Below are 26,702 nucleotides of genomic sequence, written 5' to 3'. Positions count from 1 at the left end.
CCTTAGCTTTGGGATTCAACCCAAGTGTGATGACTGCAGCAGGGTAACACGATGAACATAGTACAGTTTTGTACCTACCATAAATGTAGATGTTAGAGTGTACACCCTGCTGCAGTCCAGGTTACCCTCCCTCCATCCCCTCTGATCTATCTGGCTAAATCTCTACAATACCTTCCTGATGTATTTGCTTATAGCTGAAGGGATTTTGTGTTTGTGCAAAATTTACTCAATTTGGTACTAATTACTGACCACCTTTTTGGGGGCACCTGACATCTGGGGCAAGAAAAACTGAAGAAAATGGTGTCTGTTTCATTATATATACCCCTGGCGCACTGACGTCAGGGAAGAAGCGACAGCAACCGACGCCGGACCAAGACACTGGAATTCTGGCCGACTGCGGGACTGCCTGACGACAGGATAACCCAAGTGTGATGACTGCAGCAGGGTGTACACTCGAACATCTACATTTATGGTAGGTACAAAACTGTACTTTTCATATGCTCAAGTGTCAACAACATGTTATGGGATTACTGAAATAGAAAAAGATGTTGATTTCTGAATGTGCAGAAAATAAAGAATTGCAGGAATTATTGCATGCAGCAGAACAAGTTGGAAAGCATAATTTGCAATGTGGTTTTGATTCCTTAGAGGCCTCCTGCAGGGCCGCAGTTACTGGATCTGTGATTAGGAGGCATGCCTGGCTAAAAGAGCAAAATTTGCCTGATCATGTTAAAGCTAAATTGCTGGATGCACCTTTACAGTATGATACTCTGTTTGGTATTAAGGCAGAAGAGGTTTTAAAGAAAATGGAAGACAAAGCTAAGTCTATGCAAACTGTAAAAGACTTCTTACAAGTGCAGCCACCAAGATTCAGTCGACACTGCCCTACAAAAAATTGATCCTTTCCTGTGTCCGACAGAGCTCCACGGAGCAAATGCAGGCACTCTACTAAAGGTTCTAGATACCAGTCACAGGATTCTTACAGGTCAAAGCAATGGGGTGCTTCTACCTCCAAATCTGGAGGAAATAAAGCGCAACCCTACAGTAAACAGTCTCGGTGACTTCCCTCTACCATCACCAAGCACTTATCTTTTGGCAGCACCCTTAGGAGGAAAATTAGCACTTTATGCTCAAAACTGGCAGTTAATAACCCAGGACAAGTGGGTGTTAAACATAGTATCTCAGGGATACAGATTCCACTTCCACACTCTGCCAATTGCAAACAGTTGGCCAGATCTGCCAAAAAATCAATGAGCAGAGGCACAGAAACAAGTTACATCCCTCATGGATATGGGGGCTATTCAGCCAGTGCCAGAACAGGAAAAAGGACAATGGTTTTATTCAAGACTGTTCTTGGTACCCAGAAAAGACCAGGCCTGGCACCCAATACTGGATTTATCAATTTTGAACACATTCCTGGACTTTCCAAAATTCAAAATACTAACTTTGCAGCAGCTTCTGCCCGTGCTGGGCAAGAATGCTTGGCTGGTGACAGACTTAAAAGAGGCATACCTGCATATCCCAATAAGGGAATTGTGCAGAAGATACCTCCGTTTCAAGGCTGGCTTTATGCATTACCAATTCTCTGCACTGCCCTTTGGCTTATCTACTGCGCCCAGGGTCTTTACAAAGTGCCTGGCACCAGTAATTGCATTTTGCAGACAAAGAGGTATACAAAGCTATCCTTATTTGGACGACTGTCTCATTCAAGCAGAGAGCAACGACATTCTTCCTTAGCATCTGGCGTTTGTGAAAAGGCTTCTAGCATGCCTAGGGTACACAATAAACGAAAAGAAATCACAACTGGTACCCTCTCAAAAGATAACATTTCTGGGTGTAAGCTTGAATATACAACTGCTCAGATGGCAGACAAACAAAGGCAACTGACTATTTACTTCAAACAGATGACAACAAAAACCCAGTTATCTGCAAGGCAAACTCTGCAGGCTTTGGGGTTCATGGCATCCTGCATTCTACTAATTCCATATGCAAGATTGCATATGAGGAACCTACAGTGGTACCTAAAAAGTTTATGGAGTCAACATTGTCACAGTCTGGAAACCATGATTCCTCTCATTCCCTGCCTACAACAGGCATTTCTTTGGTGGGCAAAGGCATGTCACCTAAACATGGGACAGGCTTTCACTCTACCCCCTGCCAGCCAAACCTTAACTACAGATGCATCTCACTATGCATGGGGGGGCCCACCTGGCGGGAAGATGCATTCAGGGCATATGGACCCCAAAACAAATGCATCTGCATATCGACCAAAAAGAGATGTTAGCTGTTCAAAATGCCCAGACAGCCTTCAAGGACTTACTTCATCCAGGGCAACTACTGATAAAGACGGACAACACCACGGTTATGTGGTACATAAGCAGCGGGGCACACACTCATACCCCCTTTGCAGACTAGCCATGGCACTGTGGGACACAGCCTTGACTTGCCAAGTACATCTTCAAGCTCAATTCCTGCCAGGAAAGCAAAATACTCTGGCAGACGACTTAAGCAGAAGCCTTATGGACCCTCACGAGTGGAAACTAGATCCACAAGTCTTCAGCATGATAACAAAGAAATGGGAAAGTCCGGACATAGACTATTTGCCTCTCCTCGGAATTATCAACTGGACAAATTCTGCACAAGGACTTATCACAGACAAGCATGGAAAGTGGATGCCCTATCCTTCAACTGGAAAAACCTATCAGTTTACGCCTTTCCTCCTCTGCCTCTTCTACCCAAGGTCCTACTAAAGGTCAGACAAGAAAAACCAAAGATGATATTACTTGCCCTGGACTGGCCCCGCCAACACTGGTACCCAATCCTAAGGAATATGTTTCAATTCCCAGCTTGGTACTTGCCTCAAATACCTCACTTACTGTCTCAGCAAAACAGTCAGATCCTGCACAGTCATCTCCAAACACTGAACCTGGCAGCATGGCTGATCATATAGTTATTCAAACAACATCTCTCAGTAAATCTGTGATGGATGCCATTTTGGAAGCCAGAAGACCTAGTACTAGAAAATCTTATGCTGATAAATGGAAGAGATTCTGTGCTTGGAACCAAGCACAAGGAACTGACACAGCAGACCCGAATATTCCTCAGATTTTACAATACTTGACTGAGATGCTTGACAAAGGCCTATCTTTTTCAACAAAAAAAAATCCATGCCTCTGCCATTTCGGCTCATTACAACACAGAGACACACCAATCTTTTTCTCATCCTTTGATTAAGCAGTATCTTAGAGGGGCCCAAAATTTAAGGCCTCCCAGAAGATTACCAATTCCTGCATGGGACCTCGGGCTTTCAGAGCCACAGGCCCTCATGGCTGTGGAGCCTTTTATCATATTTTACCCAGACAGGCTGTCCCTCAGGACCAGTCCTTCCTTTATGCCTAAGGTGGTTTCCAGTGTGGCTCTTAACAAAACTATTCATCTGCCAACTTTGTCTCCAAATCCGCAGAACAAGGGGGAGCGGATTTTGCATTCCTTGGACGTACAAAGACAACTAAGATTCTACTTGAGCAGGACTAAAGCTCTAAGAAAAACTGAGCAGTTACTGGTGGCATTTGCTGCCGGATCAGAGAGAAAGTCCATTTCAAAGCAGACTATTTCAAAGTGGATTAGCCACTGCATTCGTTTCTGCTACTTACATCATGGTAAACCTGTGCCCAAGGGCGTTAGGTCTCATTCCACCAGGGCTGCAGCAACATCAGCAGCTTTTCTCAGAGGGGTACCAACCAAAGACATTCTAGAAGCTGCTACTTGGAGTTCTGTTCACACTTTTACAAAGCATTATCATTTGCCTCTCTTCTCTAAGTTCAGGGCAGACTTTGCCACTGCAGTTCTGCAGGGCCTTATAGCCGCCCCTAATGCAGTTTAGCTCCAGCCTCCCATCCATAGCTTTAGGATTCTACCCAAATGTAATGACTGCAACAGTGAAACACGAAGAACATTGTACAGTTATGTACACTTACCATAAATGTAGATGTTCGAGTGTATTCACTCTTGCAGTCCAGGTTACCCGCCCGCCATCCCCCTTTTATTCTGGAGTTTCTCTTTCCTTCACTATTTTCTACAGCCTTTGTGGTGTATTTGCTTGTAGATTAAGGTAAAGTTTTTATTGTTTCATGTATATATAGTTTATATATATTTTTGCTACCCATTTGGGGGGCACCTGACATCTGGGGCAAGAAAAACTAAAGAAAATGGCATTGGTTGCCTGTTTTATACCCCTGATGACCTGATGTCATGGAAGAGGAGACTGCAACCAACGCAGGATCCAAGACTTTGGAATTCAGGCCGACTGAGGGCAACCTGCCAGTAGATTACCCCAAATGTAATGATTGCAACAGTGAATACACTCTTAACATCTATATTTATGGTAAGTGTACACAACTGTACTTTCTGAAAACATTACCGAGATGTCAACAAAACTGGGCATGGTATCTTAGCAGCAGCAGCTGCTGGTCCACATTTCATAAATAATTTTCTTATTTTGTCATAGAACAGTCCAGTTTCATTTAACATAAAATCACATTCTATTAATGTGTAGACTTCTGAGCATGCTGTGGAAGAGGGGCTTTTATTCTTCTTTGAACAGTGCATTCACTATACATTTACTTTTCTTAATGGACTTTGTCATTCACTAAACCAGAGAAAGGTTGCACCACTTCCATTGGCTTTCTATTTGAGTATAAACATGAATTGAATTGTAATCACTGGGAGGGGGGGACACAGAAAACTGGGGCAAAACTGCATTACCACACATAACCAAGTGAGTTGCTTGAATTGTTTGGAGGCATTTGTTTTGGTAATGTTATTATTTTTATAACATTTTAGTAACCTAGTTATATATGGAGGAGGTCTTTACCACCTTCCAAAGTAGTTTGTGTTTGGAGTTCAGAGCAGCACAGAAGTCTTAAATGTCCCATTTCATTTTTTACATGCATCTGTCAAAGCACAATTTTGTCCTATAGGTATCCTTTTTGTCGCAGTGTTAAATGTATATCCCTTTTAAGAACATGTAATTTTTTAGGGGGTGGGGGGTGAAGCATAAATAGGACTGATGTGTGTGGTTATCGCAATGTCTCCAAAAATCACTAGATTACTGAAATGGAGCAGATAGCAGAATGTAAATTACAACCAGTATGTTTAATGGAGATAAACCTATATAAATGTATTGATACAGACATCCACTGCCATAGTGGATGAGCTGTTGGCTGTGCAGTCCTATGTAGTTTTTCATAATGAGGATTTAATCTAAGGGCTTAGACCATTTCATCTCAGGCATAGTTTAAAAAAATTACATATGTTATGTGTTTGCTTTTCTTTTTCCATAGAAAGTGAAGAAAGTTATTGGAATTGAGTTGAGTCAAGAGGCTGTGAAGGATGCCCGTGCAAATGCTGAGATTAATGGTTAGTATAACTTATACATAGACTGTTTATATTCCTTTTAGTCAGGATTGTGTGTTTTTAGGGCTGTAAACCCAACCACAGTTGTGGAATCGCAGGATGACTAGTGGCAGAAACTTGTCTAGGCACCAGTTTGCAACTCATTTTAGGAATCCAGATTGATCTGCTTGTTGCAGCACCACTTAAGTAATTTGGTGGGAAGCGCGCATAACTGAACGTTCTCTATTTGTTCTTTTATAATTTGATTTTTGTAAATGTTACCCATTTCCATGATTTTTAACATATACCATGACCACTATGGTTCAGATGTTTTACGGAGAGGAAGTGATTTTATTTCATGGACAGGAGGAGATTTTATTTTGTCGAACATTGTCTACTCATTTGTCAATCACAAACCTCTTAGTTTTTATATGGCTGTAACAGATTGGATGAAAGCCTATGGTTCTGGAGGGAGAAAAGGAAATGTGGGGTTGGATCTGTGTCTGCAGTATTTTTTAGAATGTGCTTTCAGTGGCACATTTGCAGGTGTATTGTCATGGTCTCTGAGATCCAGCTCTGCTTTGGCCTGCAGTGGCTAAGTATTGTAGTTTGGTTAGAAGGATGACTGTACCTTATCCTGTAGATTGCAAAGTCATGCCCCTTTGTTCATAAATATTTGCATTTTATTAAGGTTGCCACCATTCAGTACTCTACCTTTAATGCTTTTTTCCTTCCTCTTTCTGTCATACTTTTGGCAACATGTCCAGTCAAGATTCAGTTCACTATGTACTTTCAGGAAGTGACTTGTGTAAATGATTTTTTAGTAGTAGGAGTGATGTATGCATTTTGCACCATTAGTTTAACTGTTTTAAAATTACATGGTTTTTGGAGTATGTACATAATTGAAGTCAAACTCATTTACAGGTATGGTTTCTGACTTCTATACTTATATAGTATTTTAAGTATTTTATAAGTTTTTAGAATGTTTTTAGAATATTTATAGCTATATAAATTATGATTTAAATTAATAAATATGTTAGTAGGTTTTAATTAATTTATTTAGAAGTAGATATAATTCATGGTATGTGTGTTTAAGGCATTTTGGCTTAGGCTGTGAGGGTATGTATATGCATTGATTGGTGTTGATCAGCTGTTCTAATTAATAGGGTGGATCAGCTGACTGATGTTTATGTTGTATACTGTGTTTTGAATATTTAATTGCATCTGAAGAAGTGTAGCTATCCAGCCAGACGGAAAGCGCTTTATGGAATAAAAAGTTTGCATTACTAGCTTGCAAGTTCGTGGATTTATTCTTTTTGTGGAGCATTAGTCGGTTTGTTGCTGCTGTTTTTTCCGAATTTTTAGTCATTGACCGCCTTTCCTTTCTTTACTTTTCGGGTGTTGTCCCTAGTCAGTTTCCCTTCCATTACTGAGGCATAGACGCAGTATCATGGGTTGCTGGAGAGATGGCGGGACTTTTGAGTTCAGTGGGACAGCTGAGTATAAAGTCGCATTCTCTTTGTCTTCGTATCTTTCTCCCGCACCTTCCACCTGATATGGAGATAGCTTTTACTTTTAAAGTACTTGCATTCATTTGCCACTGGTTTCTTGGAGAGCTAGTGAGAATATGAAAGAAGTCACTCAGGTGAACAATGAGGTCTCCACTGCCTTTCTTATTGTACCCTTGTATGTAAAGCTGATACAGAAAATTCTGGCAAAGTATTTTGAAAGGCTTAAAAATAAGCAGAAAATGGACAGAATGAGGTTCATTACAAACAAATGCAAAGTACTCTGAAGAATTTGGAAAAACTGAACAAGTAGACAGAAAGTTGAAAGATGAGGTTTGTTGTCAACAACTGCAGTACCTGAAGTGAAGTATTGGCTCTGGACTATGGAACTGATAGAGCAGAAAACTGATTAGAAGTTGCACACATCTCGATGCACCAGTTGAAGCAAAGTGCGAGAGCTGTTGCAGCAGCAGGCAGAATACTGGGGTACATGCAAAAGCAAGGAGGTAATACTTCACCTCTCTATGGCACTGGTCAGAGCACACTTTGAGCACTGTGTGCAGTTCTTGAGGCTGTATAAGGAAAATATATATTAGTCTGGATGAAGTCCCAAGTGAAGCCACCTGAAAGATATGTGAGATGCAGACAAAGGAATTATGATACGAGGCTAGAGGAGGTAGACATTTTTCTCACTTGAAACCAAAAGATTCAGAGATCCTTGATATTAAGTGAATGTTTAGGAGCTGTGTCGGGGTCCATCTAGACGGGAAGGACATATTAGAAAGGAAGAGGGCACTGTTAGCAGATTCCAGGGGTTAAGGACTCCTTTCTCATTACATAGGGTTATGGACTTTGGAATGAGGTGGTGGAGAGGAAGTCCAAAGAGACATTTAATGGGCATATCGGACAGGTGGAAAATGAGCAAGGGTAAAATGTAGAGATGGAATTTTTACTGGCTCTCAAAAATTTAAGAAAATAGTTTATAAACAGTTGCTTGAAAGTTTCAATAGTTATGAGCTTCTATCTGATAGCATGGCTTCAGAAATGTTTTTCGTACAACCATCGCTATACTCTCAGCATATGACACTGTAACCACCTAAATTGCTTTCACTTTACAGATAATGTTTTTGTGGATGTGACTTATTTCGTTCCTGCTGCCTGCTTTTGGCTGATTTACTATGCTTTCCTGTAAAAAAAAAAATATATATATAGTAAATCAGCCGATTTACAAACTCTGATAGTCTGTTTCCTTTTTGAAACAGAATACCGGAGTATGTACAGTGTTTTCCGGACTAACGGAGAATCAGTTTGATTTCTGGATAGTCCAGAAAAAAAATGGAGGGGTGGCAACCCTACTTGTACGTTTGAAATTGTTGACAGCAAAACTGCTGAAGTTAAAAAAAATTCAGTTTGGGAGAAAATGTCATCTGGCTCCATAGCTATCTTGGCAGCAGGATCTTTCAGGTTTACTGTAATAACCAGCTGTCCACTAATGGCTTGCTTAAAAAACAGTTGGACCCCAAGGCTCTGTTCAAAGCCCACTGCTGTTTTCTGTATTTATTATTGGTATTGCTGATGCCTTACATAACTTAACCTTACCCTCTACACATGTGATATTTTATTACACCATGCAGATGTCTTACAATCTCACTGTCGATAAAACCTCCTCTAATCGTTCAATATTCAGAATAAAATAAATGTCAAGTTAACCACAAAAGACAAGTTGTTTTTTTTTCTCCTTTCACAGAGCATCTCTACTGCCTGTCCTTAATATTTCAGATGACAACCATGTGATTCCTTTTGTATGCGAGTAAAATACTTGGGACTAACACTTGTTTCAACATAACTTTGCAACCTACACTGATTATATATATAATTAAGTCATCCTGCAACTAAAACTGTGCTGTATAATAGCACATCTTCTAACTCCTCCTTCCTCCTAAGCATTCATCATGACTGTCCTTCCTAAACTACAGTCTGCTTAACATTCAAAGACTTCGTCACAGAGAAAAAAATTGCCAGATTGTCCTACATGCTGATGCCCGTGTACACCACTACAACCTTCTAAATTACCTAAATTGGCTACCTGTTGCTGAAAGATCCACTTATCTTCTATGTCTTTTACTGTATAAAATTTTAAATGATGCCTACTGTCCCCACCCCATAACTTAATATTGCCTCAAAACATTCCCCATTTAAAATGGTCTGTTTATGAACAAGCTCTGCTCTCTGGAACAAACTACCAACTGAAACTAGGCAATAAGATACACTTGCTAAGTTTAAGAAGTCCCTTTGTCTGCACCTCTTCAAAGAAGTTGCTTGTCAATGCTTTAGGAATAGTCGTTAAATTCTTGGGACTTCCAGGGTGACTGCACACTGATCAGCATCTTAATTTCAGCTCTCCAGTATGAAAAAAAGAAACGGAAATAAGAGCTAGTAATTCTACCAACTTGAATAAAATTCCATTACTGCTTAGTAGGTATACTGTCTGAATGATTGCTAAGACAATTTAGAAAACCTGAAAGAAAATCAATTAGAAAAGGTGAAGATAAAGCACTAACTGGAAAAAGTTCTGTAGCTGCATAATGAAAAGCAGTTCAAGCTTCAGTTTTGATACAAGAGATGGCTTCCAGTAATTTAGAGAAAAAAATCAAATGTGTTCAGAAGTGATTAAAATAAATGGAACATTGAAGTACATCATCTCAAATAACAGTAGGCTGGGTAGCTATTCAGATTAACTGATAAAACTGCAAAAAAAATCAGAGGTTGAAATGAAGAAAAGGCTGGCAGAGTGTGACACTTCTCAAAAAGGGCTGTTTCAAAAAATGGTAGTGGTGGCAGAGAAAGCCTTACATTATAGAGAAACTATAAGGGACAGACCTACATTAACAGTATAAAAGTACAAATAAGCAAATGGTCTGGTATTTAAAGGCAGGCAGGATTTGTAAATTTAAAAGGCAAATAATGTATGCTCCAAAATTGGCCACGAAATCAGCCAAGACCTATATCAGAGAAGATGTATTCATACTATCAGAAAGTTTTTCCTGACAAAACTGTGGCAGAAGGGAAAAGTATTAAAAATTTGGAGACAGCAGAGTGTGCATAGAAAATGATTATTCACTGTGCACCAGGCAGACTATCAAATTTTATATGAGTAGAAAACAAACATAAAAGATGGTGCGAGATTCAAGCTGCTGTTTACAGCTGTCTTCAGAATATTTTTTTCCAGGAGGACCAAAGACTTTTGATGCAGAACAGGCTGAGGAGGAAGTACAGAAAGTTTATCCAACAAAAATGAGCCATCAACAGAAGGGGACTCTGCTTCTCATTCTTCTGTCCATAAAGTTCATAGAGAGACTTTGCCAGTGAAACCTTTTCCAGTCTTATAAGGGAATTTGCTTGAGACAGAAAAAAAAGCACAGGAGTTTATTAAAAGAATCATAAGTACCTTTGACTTTAACCAGAGTCTGGGGAGATGAACAGGAAGAAGACTAGCAGCAGTGACATTAGTGAATAAATATGAAATTATAAAGCATCAATCACATTTGTGAAATTTGGTTTACAAGAAAAAGTGGCTTAGAAAGATTAGATATTTGTTGTCTTTTTTAAACTGTGGGTGAACTGCAAAGCTTATATCACACTTTGTCATTTAATGTTTATAAGGACACTAAAAGGAAAAAATATTTTTTGTTAATTGTATTGGTGTGAAACAATTCTCAATGATAAACTGTTACATATTAAAGCAGTTTTGTGTAGTATATAGTCTGGTATTTTAAATGTGGGAGTGGGGGGGGGGTCTTTTCAGTGATTGTTGTATGTGGTCAAATATTAAAGTACTTTTCAGATGTAGGAAATATAGGCTATGCAATGTAATAAGAGCAGAAAGACAGGGTCAACAATTTAAGTTAATATGCTGTGATCCTGGGCTGCTGGAGAGGGATGTAAAAGTGCACTAATTATAAGAAGAAGAAAAATCTCCACTTTAATTCTTGCAAAGGTGAATGGATTAATACTCTTGGGTTCTTAATCTATAAAGTGTTTTTGTAAGCAAGTAGGCTTGAAAAACCTGACAAAAAGATGAAAGCCATAAAAAGTGCTAAGTTTCCTATATATGCAACAATATTAGCTTGTTTTTTTTTCTCCATTAGCAAATGTTCAGTAGGAGTTGAAGTCCGCAGCTGAAAGCAGTTGTATATTTTGTTCTGTACTGTGTGAAATTGACAAGTATACATGCATCTGCAGAATTGTTGGCGCTTTTCTCATTGCTAACATTTACATGGAAATGAGCTTTCTACAGGTGCAAGCAATTAACCTTGAGAACTTTGAGCATTCTTTGCTGAAGGAAATGCAACATTTAAAGGTACAATGACAACCAGTTCACTGAGAAAGTTTGAATTTATTGGAAGCAAATAAAAGATGGCAGCTTCCCTAGTGGCCTTAATATCTCAATGCATTTAATAGAAGAGCTTATAATTTAGTTTTATTTATAAATGGCAAGTGCCTTTGTGTATGAGGCTAAAAGTTAATGTTTTCTGAAAGCATGCAAGCTTTTCACATCTGGGAAGGAAATTGGGATGAGAAAAGAACATACACTAATCAGTGTAAGTGGGAGCACAGGCTGTAACGTGTTTTAACATGAGTAGCCATAATTTTAGGTTAGGTAATGCCAGTTGGTGCAGCTGTTGAGTTGGGGCAGTTGCTCCGACTTGGAGGGTTAAACTTTTTTTTTTTTTTTTTAAGGTCTACATAATTTTTTGTGTTTTTAAATTTTAATACGTTATGGCTGTGTTCTGAAAATGTATTTAGTGTTCTATTTGAGGGGTTTCATTAAAACAAAAATCTTGTAAAAATGTGACTGGTTCAGGTGCAGATGACAAACTGTATAAATTATCAACCTGGCAGACAATAATGTGTGTATGTAACAAAAGTTGGAAATGCACATTCAGAAAAATTGTAATGTGTTCTTGTTTGTCTTTCGGCTTTTCCCGGTTAGAGGTTGCCATAGCGGAACTCCAGTCCGCTAATGATTGGCAGTTTTTATGGTGTCGAGTTGCCAGCCCGACGCCCAACCTTCAACGAAGGCACGCCCATTCAACGCATGTCTTTCGAACGCCCATTCAACTGGTGGGGAGGACATGCAGACTCCACACAGAAGGCGCTCCCAACCCAAGCCGAGAATCGAACAGGAGAACCTCTTGCTCTGAGGCAACAGCATAGGTGGAAACAGTAACATCATACCATAATTGCTGTACTGTCCATATCTGAGAACATAAATGAACTTACAGGTAACAAATAGCAATGCTACAGGAGATTCATTTGGAAAGAAATGAGCATGGAAGTTTGATAGAGGATTTCAGGATGGATATTCAGCAGAATGACTGGGACAATGGAAAAGAGGAATCATGGAAGCTTGATAAAGAGGATTTCAGGATGGATATTCAGCAGAATGACCGGGACAATGGAAAAGAGGAATACTAATTGCTAGAGAAGCTCCAATGGTGGCAAGGGGAGAAGATTGATTTGGTACTTAAGAAAATTTTGGTAGAAATTGACTTCCTGGGCACTGGAACTTGATTCACAATAGTGAGGATGTTTCTGGGGGACCTAGAAGGGGAAATATAACAAAAGAGGGTAGATTTCTGAAGACATTTGTAAAAATATTTGATATGGAAAACATGAATTCAGTACTAGGAATTCTGAGAGAACATACATATTCCCCAAGGTACAATAACAGGGCTAGATTAGACAAATTACTTTTCACAGGAACATGTGCATTTCATTGAAAGCTTCAACATGCATCTAATAACTATTTCAGATCATGCACCAATTAACCAAGATAAAAATGCAGGGTAGTGATGTACAAATGAGGCACTGACATCCCCCACCTTCCTATTGAAAAGAAGAGTTTAAGGAATGGGTAGTGGAAATTATTCAAGACTTATTAGTGAAGATAGAAATTTCTTCAGAAGTTATAGCTTGTAAGTGTGATAAAATGAAAGTGAAGTTTAAAAACTGGGTAGAAATAAAAGAAAAAGATATGGTTAAGAATTAACAAGAATTATTTAGAGGGGCAGAGAAATGTTAAAGTATTACAGAATGAAGGGCATCTCCCAGAAAAAGAAGACGTGCAGTTTGAGTCCAGAGGAAAAAATAAGGGAGTATCTGGACAATATTCATGAGTTTAGAAATACTGCTTTTAAGCAACTTTTTTTTAAATGTCCAGTGCACAAAAACAGTTGTTCAGTGACTTGCACCAGAATGTTGAAAGGGTTGTTTCTAAACATAGGGAGCCTATAACAAGAAAAATAACCAGAGATCCTGTAGAGGTTTGTATAAAGCAGAGGAATGTAGAAGTCAAGACAAAGCACACATGAAAATATTTATGAAAGACTTTGGTATGCCAAGGCTAGAGGTAAATGTGGTTCAACAATTAACATTTAAGATACGGGAGCGAAAGAGAGTCTACAGGAATAGATGGTATTCCTGTGGAAGTCTGGAAGCTAGGAGGGAAGAAAGTGATAAAGATTTGGAAGATTTTGCTAACACTATTTTAAAAGGAGGGGAAGCATCATCATCCTGAAGGAAATTGTAGTGGCTGTAGTCCTTTAAAACAGTAAGGACCCATCAGACCTAGCTTATCATAAGCCCATTTCAGTTTTAAATCATGATTATAAAGTATTTGCCATTATCGTAACTATTGTATTCAGAGGTGTTGCCAAAACTGATGGATATGGATCAGTGTGGTTTTGTGGAGGGAAGGCAAACATTTGACAATGTAAATAGAACAATGGTCCAGAGGGAAGCAGAATGCAAGCAAATGCCACTGTTGTTGATGGGTTTTGATGCAGAGAAGGCATTTGACAGAGTAAGTTGGGATTTCATTAATTGGCCAATGGAAGTATTTGCATTCCCTCATACAGTATTACTGTTAATTAAGAGAATATATGAGGAATCAGAGGTAAAAATTAGAATATTCCTTTCTAAGTTGTCTGAACAGAGGAATCTGGCAGGGGTTTCTTCTGTCCCCATTGTTTACATTATATGTAGAGCCATTGGCAAAGAAACTCGGAAATTTAAGGCTATATTTGGTATGGTAATCAAGAAAAGTTGGCTGTATTTGCAGACAGTGTTATTTTATACCTAATAAAACCAGAAAAGGACACCTTGATGTGAAATGTTGACAGTCTTACCCCAGGATTCAGTAAAGCTTACACAGAGCTAAACTCCCTGTAAGAATAGTGGCAAGGCTTGAACACAGAGTTCGGAGGCTGTACAATCCAGTAAACCAGGCTGGGGGGGGGGGCTTACTGGGGGCGTGCACGAGCCTCCCAGCACTATTCTAACGCAGACACCATGGAATAATGCTAATCACCTCATTTGCTGGTGAAAACCATGGGAGTTTGGTGTAATGGTTAAGGTGTTTACCTTACAAACATAAGGTGTAGGGTTTGCTTTTCACATGGTTTAATTGGCTAGGCTTAAAATGGCACACAAGTGCAGTTAGCTTAGCACTAACCTATGAAACTATGAATTAGCAGCATCAGCAGCACACCAGCATAAAGTATGCAAACACCCTTCAGCCTGATACTGGTTTTCCCACAAACACAGCACCATTGGAGTTCACATTTGGAAATTTTAACAGACAAAATGTTAGGGGCTGCTGCTGCTTTGCTACATCTGCACATGCTACAGACTGAGGGTGGTGATGAGGATGATGCTGACAACTGTCCCAGACCGAGGAGAAGTGTTCAGACTCAGGGTAACCTTTCAGGGGCTACATGAGCTGGAGATAGTGAAGCACTACAGGGTGGACATGGACATACTACAGCAACTCATTGAAGTGTGCCGGCCTCACCTCGGACCCAGAACCAACAGAGGGGGAACCCATCCCAGTTGAAACAAAGGTATGTGTAGCCTTAAGAATACTAGCTATAGGTACTTTCCAAAGACCTACTGGGGACATCATGGGGGTCTCGCAAACATCTGCATCCAGGGTACTCCAACAGTCCCTGGATGTAATGCGAAGACATGCCAGTGAACACATATATTTCCCCAGCACCCCTGAAGAGAGGACCAACAATATGCGTCTCTTCCACCATGTAGCAGACTACCCAGAGGTACTGGGTGCAATAGACTGCACGCACATCCACATCAAAGCACCACTCAGTGAAGAAGATAGTCTACGTAAACTGCAGGGGCGATCACTCCATCAACTGCCAGGTCATGTGCAATGCCCAGGGCGTCATTATGAATGTGTGCGCTGGCAGCCCTGGTAGTTATGACGACTCCCACATCTGGTCTGGCATGCCTCACAGCTGTACCAAGCATTTGCCAGGGGGGACATCCTGTATGGCTATCTGGTGGGGGATGCTGGCTGTGCACTGGAGCAGTGGATGATGGCGCCCATCAGAAATGCACACACGTGTGTACACACACACACACACACACACACACACACACACACACACACACACACACACACACACACACTGAAGAACTCCCATAATGAGACACATGCACTAACCAGTATAATTGTAGAGCGTGTGTTTGGGATGCTCAAGTCACGGTTTCGCTGCCTTGGCATATCTGGTGGAGCCCTGCAGTACTCCCCAGCTACATGTGCACACATGTTCATAGTATGTGCCATGCTACACAATATGATCCTGTGGAAACATCTGTGGCAGGAACATCTCAGGGAAGGGCCACACATCCCCCCACCATTTCCATGGTCCCCACAGGCACAGGGAGACTTTGAGGAGGAACCCCCTGAGCCTGCTCCTGTAGACAGATGGAGGTGTACCCAGTATGCCCAGGCCTTGGCAAGGAGGTAACGCATAGCACACACACTGACACTGTAGGAACCCAGGAACTGACACCTCTCTCTGACTCGCACACACAGTAAAATGGATGCCACACACATCACACTACCTGTACCTTACCATGTATAGGCTGTGTACTGCATGCATCTGACGGAGTCAATTCTCAAGCACCATCCTCACAACTGCCACAGGCACAAGGAAAGTCAGTCTTCTTGACAAATGAATGGAGTAGTACGTTGTGGTAGCATATCTATAGTATTGCTGCATGCATGCAAGGGAGTGTGGTGGCCTACTGGGATAGCAGCAGACAACCGACAGCTATGTGGGACAACAGGAAATGTCCGCCCAATACTGGCTTCCCTCGAGTATGCAGTAGTCCCCCTAGGTGACAGATCTCACTGCAGTATATGTGGGGGGCTAACCAACTGGGGGGGGTCATAGGTTTACATGCATGGATGTCAATGTGGGGGTCCCGTACACACCCCTCAGCCTCACCCAGCAAGTCAGCCATAGAAAACCATAAAGAAATGTCTGGCAAAGGCCCACAAATGGGGACAATGATGAAATACTCTTCTACAGACTTGCACAGTGATATCACAGCAGGTCTTGCAGTTGAATTAAGGCTCTGAAGGGTACGAAGTTTGAAACCCAAATGTCTGCCATTACAATCTAACCTGGTCTTTAGTGATATGCCTGTATTCTCAAAGACAGGCACAGTACTATGCTAAATGGAACTAAAATGTAAAGCCAACATCAACACAGTCTGTGCAAATGTGTACAGTTGACAGGTGTGCCCCCCCCCCCAACACACCCATGTTCTCATACAAATACAGTAACATTAATGTTTGTAGGGTATTAGCAGAACACACACTCCCGGGGCTGTCCCAATCAACTTGATAACTTGTTGCATGTTCACAATATGTAGGGGCCAATGAGTTATGTATATATGTGTGGTTAATACTGTCAGGATGTGGCCAGCACTTACTCCTGGCTGGCCTAGGTACAGTACTCTGGTTGACAGGGTCCATGTTCCAAGAACTGCAGTGCCAACTATTTTGCATGTCAGCTACACCTACGATAAGAGTGGTACACACTGTCCAGATGTTATCTGTTACTGCAGGAAAACTGGACAGGTCAGGGACAGGGGGCCACACATATGGACAGTACACAACTCTGAGTAACCGACACAGTGCCTAGCACACATCTCAACTGTACAAACTTTTTGCAGAATGTCCAGAGGTTTGTATCATATTTTTGTTCTGTTTATCATGAAATTATGGTTTTCTGGCTAATCACCAAAGACCAAAGTCAGAAAATGACATTGTAGTTTCAGACTTCATACCCTTTAGGAAAATGCATGCTAATGCAAAACCTGTTAATGTATCACCTTTCTAGGTTTCTAAGGCCAATAGTTAAAAATGGTCCATATATTTAGGCCTTTGTCCTCAATTACTTATGGCTTTGTCCAGATGTCTGGCTCTAAGAAGTTGAGAGGTATGGTACCTAGTAGGACAGCAGGTACCTGAAGGTCAGTGTACTACCAGGTTATAATAGGCTGCCACCTTACTTTGTCAGCACTGACAACATGTCACTGGCCAACATTCATACCCCTGGAATGTCAGGTTGTCGCAGGAGCAGCACAAGTATGCCTTGTATATCTGTTCTGCATGTCCCAACATTGCATTCGCCTGCCAACTATTTGCAAAACAAGAAAGGGTCATGCCAAAACATCAATGGCAGACAGTGGAGAAGCAGGCGTCATACCCATAAGAGAAAGCAAGCAAATGGAACAAGTACAAATACGACTGTCATTGTCCATGTTGGTGTTAATGACCTGAGATGTACCTCATTGGACTACATGAAAAGCGACATGGAAGAGCTCTCTGATCACATAGTCCAGGCCGGTATGACCCTGACCCTGAGTAGCATCCTGCCCTCACCAAGAATGATGCCACAATATAAAGAAAAAATGATCAGTTTCAACAATTGGCTGGTGTCATTCAAAGGGGATCCAGTATCTGTCCACCTGGTATGACATGCTCGACAAGCCACGTTGCTTTGCAAGAGATGGCTTGCACCTGTCCCCCATAGTGCCTTTTTTTAGGCAAGGCTCAAAAGACAAACCCACCATCGTAAATAGCACAAGTAACCAAAAACTGAGGGTAATTCTACTCTTCGCCAGAAGTCTAAACCTTAAAATGCATGCACTCGAGGCATTCCTCAGTTTGGAGAACATCGATATCTGTGCGGTAACAGAAACCTGGTTTACGGCTCCAGAGAGCACCCCAGCACTACCAGGCTATAACTCATACCATACTTTTCAGCCACAGAACCTGGACCGAAACACAAAAGGCGGGGGTATATCCATATTCATCAAGGATGCCCACACCTCCAGGTTAGTGGCACAGCACAATGCCTCCGAGATCATCCATTTGCAACTAACAATGGGCAAAACTGCAATTCAAACTGTAGCTTTCTACAGATCACTCACCATGACCCAGGACCCCCATTCCGTGTTTCTGGAGACATTGGAAAATATGAAGGTCCTACCAAATGCCCTAATATTGGGTGATTTCAGTTACCCAAACATTAACTCAGAGAACTACTCTAGTACTAACTCCCTTGCCCAACGCTTCCTAGAATTTATAAACTCAAATGCCCTAGATCAACTGGTCAACACCCCCACCAGAGGTGGCAACATATTGGACCTGGTCAACACTAACATAAGTGACCGGTGTTCTACACTGGAGGTCAACCCCTCGCTGGTTAGATCAGACCATAGACTAATCACTCTGGATATCCACATTCCGCCCCCACCCCTAATCAAGAAAACCACCATGAAAAACATTTCAAAAGCAAACTTCACGTTACTTAAGACCAAGGTGGAAAGGTTCACAGCCCCCATGCTAAAGGACAATGCTGTCCAAGCTGCTGAATCCCTTACAAAGGCACACAGTGAGCACCTGCAAGAATGCATGGCTCGTGCTATCCCAAGCAAAGCCAAGACTCACTTCTCCAAGAAAAGGAAACCAGTCTGGTGTACCCCTGCCATAAATAAGCTATACAGTAGAAGGAGGAAACTAGCACAGAAAAGAGTCAAATCCCAAGAAGGAAAGACATCCCTGATCAGAACCAGCAAGAAAATACGATCCCTCATAAAATGATGCAAGGCTAGCTTTGAAAGAAAAATTGCCAAGGACTCCAAAGATAACTACAAAACGCTTTTCAGCTATGTCAAGAACCTAAGTGGAAACTCTCAGATCTGCTCTGAGTTGGTGCAGAATGGCACAAAATACACCGAACCAACTGATATTGCCAACATTCTGGCAGACAGGTTTAGTGTAAGCTTCACCCCCCTCTCACCCCCTAAATGGCCCATAACCATACCAAAAGAATGTAGAGCCCTGGCAATCACTGACACAGGTTAAAACCGCCCTCTCCAGTGCCAAAAACACAGCTTCAGTGGGACACAACGGTGTCCCACGCTGTGTCTTACATGAGCTCCAAAATGAGCTAACCCCTCACCTAAACACACTATTCGGACTCAGCCTCACGTACCCATAGAGTGGCACACAGCAACAGTTATCCCGCTCCACAAAGGTGGAGCCACAACGCACCTCGGGAACTATCGCCCTATAAACCTGACTAGCCTGGTCTGCAAGGCTATGGAGCGCATCATCATGGAACTCATTAACAGACATTGGGAACCTCCAAACATTGGACTCTACCCAGTTGGCTTTAAGGACAGATCATGCCTCCTAAAGCTGGTGGGCTTCTTTGAGACGGTTACCAAGGCTTTAGACATGGGAAAGAAGGTCCACACAGCCTACCTAGACCTTGCAAAGGCTTTTGGCACCATTCCCCATTCTGGTGTTTTAGACAAGCTCACCAGCCTGAACATAAACCCGTATGTCACGAGATGGGATGTCCTTCAAGGATGCAACTGCAGTCCTGACATATGGGTTGTCCTGCCTCAGGCAGCCCTTCGGTCGGCTGGATTCCAAAGTCTGGGTCCGGCGTCGGCTGATGTCGCCCTTTCCCCGATGTCAGAGCGCCTGGGGTATAAAAACGTCAGCCGACGCCATCTTCCTCAGTCTTTCTATCCGCGTGGCGCCCGAAGCAGAAGCAGTTCGCAAGTGCCAATCGACCAGCTCCTGTGTTTTCAGCTACTGAAGTCTTCAAAAAAGCTAAGTACCCCGTTGGGGACCTTTTCTTGTCTCAGCCGATGTCAGATAAAAGTGAAAAAGTTAATTGTTTAACTTGTGGGAAACAAATATCTCATAAGGATTTCCACTCTTACTGCTTACCCTGCCTAGGCCCAGAACACAACGTCTCAGCCTGTGCAGCTTGTGCCTCTTTCAATAAACACACTCTTGGGCGTCGGTCAGAGTTTGCACAGGATTATTTTGGGGAAGATTTCTGTTATCATGCCGTCGGAGCTTCCGACAGCACATTTACCTAAAAAACGGAAGGATAAGGACCGACACCTGTGGTCCGCGGTCTCGGCCGACACCACGCTTAGGTCTACCACGAATGTCTCAGTCTCTTCTGAGCCGGTTTCGCAACCACTACAGACCGACGACACCGCTCCACCGGTTACTTCGGTACCGGAAGCCAGCTCGGTGCCAGTTTCTGTTCTCCCCTCTGAGACCGTAGCCCAGGATATTTCTGACACCATTTCAGTGGATAAGACTACTCCAGCACGTGGGGCTGCCAGGCCTCCAGTGTCTATGTCCATTAAGGCCTACGCAGAGTGCTAAGGCTGCCAAACAGGCTAAGTCTCTCCCTCCAAGATCTGTTTCTCTGGGATCCACTTCTGGTTCTCAAATTTTAAGTTTAGCTGAGGACCTTATTTCTTTAATTAGGGGTTCACAGCCTCATCCAGATAGAGGCTCTCCGCCACCTTCTGACAAGAGGCCTAGGGTTAAGCAGGTAGACTCCCAGTCCTCCGATGAGGCCTCAGGTGACTCTGCACATTCAGACTACCAGGAGGAGGCCTTCCCGGCCTACGAGGATTCTGATGCGGAGGAATCTATTCCCTCTGCTTCTCCTCCTGAGGAGTTTTCCTTTGGGGAAACGCTTCATTCCATGAGGGAACACTTCAAATGGCAAGCCCAAGAATACTCAGACTCTAGGAAAAGGTTAAGGGAATTTTTAAAGCTACCTCAGCATAGACCCTTAGCTATTCCTCCAGTTTTAAATGTTTTAGATGATGTGTACTTAGAATCTAGTGTCTCCCCTGACTCCCTCCCCCCTGCTCCTGTCAAGCCAGACAGGTACTACAGGGTCCCAGACACACATCAATTTCTGTACAAGGGCCATACTGCTGACCCTGAAACTATTTCTCAGGGGCCTAAAGGGGTTTCCTCCACTACTGCTAAGAACCCACTCCCTTCGGAAAGAGATTCTAGGGCTTTAGAAAGGTGGGGCAAGAAAGTATATACATCTTCCACCCTTTCTATGCGAGCATTAAATTGTCAATTTCATATGATTCAGTATCAGGAATACATGTTGGATGACTTGCAAAAGAAATTGGCTTCCCCTGAACCATTAGATAGAAAGGGGTTACAGGAATTGGTTCATAATACTAAGCAGGTTAGCAGCCATTTCCTTCAGTGTGGATATGATGCATTGGAAGCTTCATGTAGAGCAGCAATGACAGGTGCGGTCATACGCAGACATGCTTGGTTAAAGGAACAAACATTGCCAGACCATGTGAAAATTAAGCTTTTGGACGCACCACTAGAGAAGCATAAGCTATTTGATGCTACTGCACAAGAGGTTTTAAAGAAAATAGAGGAAAAGGCAAAATCAGTGCAAACGGTCAAAGATTTCCTCCAGGTACAGCCTCCAAGATTCAGCAGGAATTGGCCTTCTAAGCATTGGTCCTTTCCTGACACAGACAAATTTCAAAGAGGCAAAACAGACGTGGCAGAGGGAGAGGGCAAACTCGAGGCTCCTACAGAGGACGCCAATGGCAGCCTCCGAACCAGAGAGGTGGGGCAGGACCTTCCACTGCTCCGCCAGGACAATCTCAATGACTTGACTTTGACTCCGCCATCCAGGGCTCAATTAGAAGCACCTTTGGGCGAAAATTATCTTTATTCTCACAAAATTGGCACAATATTACAAAGGACAAATGGATACTGGAGATAATAGACAAAGGATACAGATTCCATTTTCATACACTGCCAACAAGACATGGCAGGCCAAACCTGCCACCAAATCAAAGGGCAGAGGCACTCAAACAAATAACAAACCTACTTCAAATAAGAGCAATAGAAAAGGTTCCTTCTGCAGAACAAGGACAAGGATTTTATTCAAGACTGTTCCTTGTTCCAAGAAAAGAAAACCAATGGAGACCCATTCTGGACTTGTCCGCACTGAATACTTACCTTATTGTGCCAAAATTCAAAATGCTGACTTTACAGCAACTCCTTCCCATGCTGGGCAAGGGGTCTTGGCCGGTAACTCTGGACCTCAAGGAGGCATACCACATGTCCCAATCAGACAAAGTTGCAGAAGATACCTTAGATGTCTTGCAGGCTCAGAGCATTATCAATTCTCAGCATTGCCCTTTGGCTTATCTACTGCGCCCAGAGTGTTCACGAAATGCCTGGCATCAGTAATTGCACATTGCAGACTTCAGGGGATACAAATATACCCTTACCTGGACGACTGCCTTATACAAGCGGACAGCCAACAAGCCTTGTTAAAAAACTTGGACTATGTCATTCACCTACTGCAGGCCTTGGGATACACAGTCAATATTCAGAAATCAAGTCTCGTACCATCAAGTCTCGTACCATCCCAACAAATACCTTTCCTGGGTGCCACACTGGACACAAACACCCAGATGGCGTTTCTGACAAAAGAAAACAAAACAATTACCAGAATACTTCAGAAGATTGGCAACACACACCCAGATGACTGCAAGGAAAATCCTGCAGGCCCTGGGTTTCATGGCATCTTGCATTCTTCTGATTCCACATGCAAGGCTGCATATGAGAAAACTACAAGGGTATCTAAAAAGTCTATGGTCTCAGCACAGCCACAGCTTGGAAACATTGATCCCACTCATTCCATGCCTTCAAAAGGAATTTCTGTGGTGGGCTCAAGCAAGCCAGATAAACAAAGGTCTGCCTTTCAGCAAGCCTCATACAAGTCAAACCATAACAGACGCCTCAGACCATGGATGGGGGGCACACATGGAGGGCAGATGCATTCAAGGACAATGGACACAAAAAGAAAAGCACCTGCATATCAACTAAAAAGAAATGCTGGCAGTGATACATGCAATCAAGGCCTTCGAAAAGTTCATGCATCAGGGCCATCTACTAATAAAGACAGACAATACCACAGTTATGTGGTACATAAACAAGCAAGGAGGTACCCATTCCTACCTTCTTTACAGACTGGCAATGAATCTCTGGGATATTTCCTTACAATTGAAAATAGAGCTACAATCCCAGTTTGTACCAGGGAAGGACAATGTTCTGGCGGACAGCCTAAGCAGAAACATCATGGATCCACACGAATGGATGTTGCATCCAGACATTTTCTTACAAATAGCTCAAGCATGGGGAAGGCGGATATAGATCTTTTGCCTCCCACTTCAATCACCATCTGAAAAGTTTTGCACAAGGACATACCATCCTCAAGCATGGAAGGTGGACGCTCTCCTTCAGTTGGAACTCTCTAACACTATATGCCTTCCCACCTCTTCCTTTGATGACCAAGGTGTTACTAAAGATCAAGACAGAGCAACCGAAAGTCATACTGATAGCTCCAGACTGGCCAAGACAACACTGGTACCCACTGCTACGTGAGCTTGACACACACCAACCGTGACTCCTTCCTCAATGGCCACTTCTTCTGACACAGCACAATTACAGGACACTACACCCCAACTTGAAAACATTGAAGCTGACAGCTTGGAAGATTCCATGACTATTACTCAGGATACACTTTCCAAAAGGGTAAAAATATCATCCTGGAGGCGCGCAGACCTTCCACTAGAAAAACATACTCAGCAAAATGGAAGAGATTTCTTATCTGGAACAGCAAAAAGGGTCAAGACCCATCAGTGATGAGCATTCCACAGATCCTGGAATACTTGGCTGAAATGCTCCACAATGGCCTTTCATATTCTTCCATAAAAATACATGCTTCAGCAATATCTGCCAAATATAACACTGATCCGCCTGTATTTTCTCACCCATTGCTAAGACAGTTTCTAAGAGGTATAAAGAACATCAACCCTCCAAGGAAACCACCAGTGCCTGCATGGGACCTCAACTTCATGCTGGAAAAATGAACTTTTCCTCCCTTTGAACCAGCAGCATCTTCAGAGTTGCAATTTCTGTCTTGGAAGACAGCCTTCCTTCTGGCAGTAACCTCAGCAAGAAGAGTCTCTGAGCTACAGGCCCTTATGGCAATACAACCATTTCTCATTTTTCACCAGGACAGAGTTTCTTTGAGAACCAATCCGTCATTCATGCCAAAGGTGGTATCCAGGGTGTCCCTGAATCAAGCTATTCACCTGCCTACCTTCTTTCAACCAATCCTCAAAATAAAGGAGAGAGACTTCTGCACACCTTGGACATACACAGACAGTTGCGCTACTACTTGGACAGAACAAAGTCTTTCAGAAAATCTGACCAGATTTTTGTAGCTTTCGCTACTGGATTGCAGGGAAAAGCAATTTCCAAACAGACAATTTCTAAATGGATTGGAAATTGCATTCGATTCTGCTACTCTTTTCATGGAAAAACTGTGCCAGCTGACATCAGGCCACATTCCACCAGAGCTACAGCCACCTCCACAGCTTTTTTAAGAGGAGTGGCAACAAAGGACATTTTAGAAGCTGCTACATGGAGCTCCGTGCATACATTTTCCAAACATTACAACCTGCCTTTATACTCCAGGTCCAGAGCAGGGTTTTTTTTCTGCAGTCCTGCAGGGCATTTTAGCTACACCATCTTTGTCTTAGTGCCTACCACCCCCAGGTTGGCTATGGTATTCAACCCATATGTCAGGACTGCAGTTGCATCCTTGAAGGACATAGTACAGTTTTGTACCTACCATAAATGTAGATGTCCGATAGGTATGCAACTGCAGTCAGGTTTTCCCTCCCACCTACCCCTCTGTGGTATACTTTTGGGTTTCTACCCCTCATTTTAGCTACCTGGGGTAATCTTTTATGGTGTATTTGTTTTTATGCTGTTGTACTTGTCTGGAATTTTTTCTCTATTTTTCAAAATTTAGCCTTCCTTAGAGGGCACCTGGCATCTGGGGCAAGAAACACTGAGGAAGATGGTATCGGCTGACGTTTTTATACCCCAGGTGCTCTGACGTCGGGGAAAGGGCGACATCAGCCGACGCCGGACCCAGACTTTGGAATCTGGCCGACCGAATGGCTGCCTGATGCAGGACAACCCATATGTCAGGACTGCAGTTGCATACCTATCGGACATCTACATTTATGGTAGGTACAAAACTGTACTTTGCCAGTTGGCTCACGGATAGAACCCACATGGTGAGAGTTGCAGGCTCTAGGACCAACGGTAAACTGGTTACAAGTGGCATCCTCCAGGACTCTGTCCTGGGACCCCTCCTGTTCGGTATATACTTCTCAGAGGTACAGGTAAGCACAGGAGGACTATGGCTGACCAAGTTCGCAGACGACTGCAAACTGGGGGTCATAATTGACTCTCCGGCTGATGCAAACATCCTCCAGAAGGGTCTCACTGAGACAAATACCTGGTGTCAAAATCATGGCCTCAGTCTAAATGCCAAAAAGTGTATAGTCATCCCCTTTGGAAAAAACTAAGTACCCACGAACTACCACATACGTGGTAGTCCCGTAAATACAGAAAATGTAATAAGGGATCCGGGGACCCAAGTAGATAGTAATCTTTCCTTTGATAATCATATTGACAAGGTGGTTAGAAAATCCTTCTGTTTGGCCCACCTAATCACAAAAGGGTTCGCATCTAGAACAAGAGAGGTTATTGTGCCCCTCTACTCATCACTCATCAGACCCATCATAGAGTACAACGCTTTATTTGGGAAGTACCTTACAAGACACCTGCAGCATTTGTAAAGACCACAGAAGTACCTCACCAAGAGGATTACTGGCCTCAAACAGATGCCCTATGCAGCCCGACTGAAGAAACTCCAGCTGTACTCTGTTGCATACCGTTTACTCAGAGGTGATCTCTGCCTGACATACAAGGCCATGTCCAACCCAGAATTGATGGACATGCTCCACCTAAAAAAAAAAACAAATCCCCAAGAGCCACACTCTCTAGGAATCTAAACCTCACCACAACGATAAATAGGATGTGCTGGAGGGATAGATTCCTGTCCCATATACTCCCCATACTTTGGAACAGGATTACAATCTACATTAGGCAGAGCCCCTCACTAACGCTCTTCAAGAGAAACCTTGACGAGTGGATGGGAAACAGAAAATTTAGCCCGGGGATCACTGCAGTGGCTCTGCTGGACAGAGGCACAGGGAACTAATGACTCTGCTGGACAGAGGCACAGGGAACTAATCTAAGGGGGTGGCGAAAGCCAACACATTCTGGCTAGGCTTATAGATGCCCTCTGGCAGATTGCCTAGTACTTACCTATAAAGCTAAATACCAAACTAGTCTCCCAACTGTCTGTTTGGCAGAACAGTATTAACACCCTGTCCCCATGTGTGGGCCTTTGTCATATATGGGCCTGTCTAGATTTTAGTCTGTGACAGTTTGACAGACAGGTAAACAGATTTTAGTCTGTGACAGTTTGACAGTCAGGTAAACATGTAGCCTCTTAATAACACAAACTGAGGACCACAGCAGATGTAGTCATGCAATGATGGACAACCTGCTAAACAGGTACGCTCAGAGGTGTGAAGTCCATAACCTTGTGTGTGATGATATGGCATTTACCTTGCTCACACCAGAATTGCAAATACATAACAGTAGCC

General features: G+C 42.6%; 1 protein-coding gene across 2 annotated transcripts in view; it reads left to right on the top strand.

Moving 5' to 3' along the window:
* TRMT2A (tRNA methyltransferase 2 homolog A) overlaps positions 1 to 26,702 on the top strand; it is an 826,498-nt gene that overhangs the window by 428,410 nt on the left and 371,386 nt on the right. For both annotated transcript variants that reach the window (XM_044068710.1, XM_044068711.1), the window contains exon 9: positions 5,343 to 5,418. In XM_044068710.1, the coding sequence (XP_043924645.1) occupies positions 5,343 to 5,418 (76 nt within the window). The remainder of the gene's footprint in view (positions 1 to 5,342; positions 5,419 to 26,702) is intronic.

The sequence above is a fragment of the Protopterus annectens genome, chromosome 4.part0 (assembly GCF_019279795.1).
Source record: "Protopterus annectens isolate FY-2018-M chromosome 4.part0, PAN1.0, whole genome shotgun sequence".
NCBI lineage: Eukaryota > Metazoa > Chordata > Ceratodontiformes > Protopteridae > Protopterus > Protopterus annectens.
Note: the sequence above shows the minus strand (reverse complement) of the source record. Positions and strands in the feature narration are given on the sequence as shown.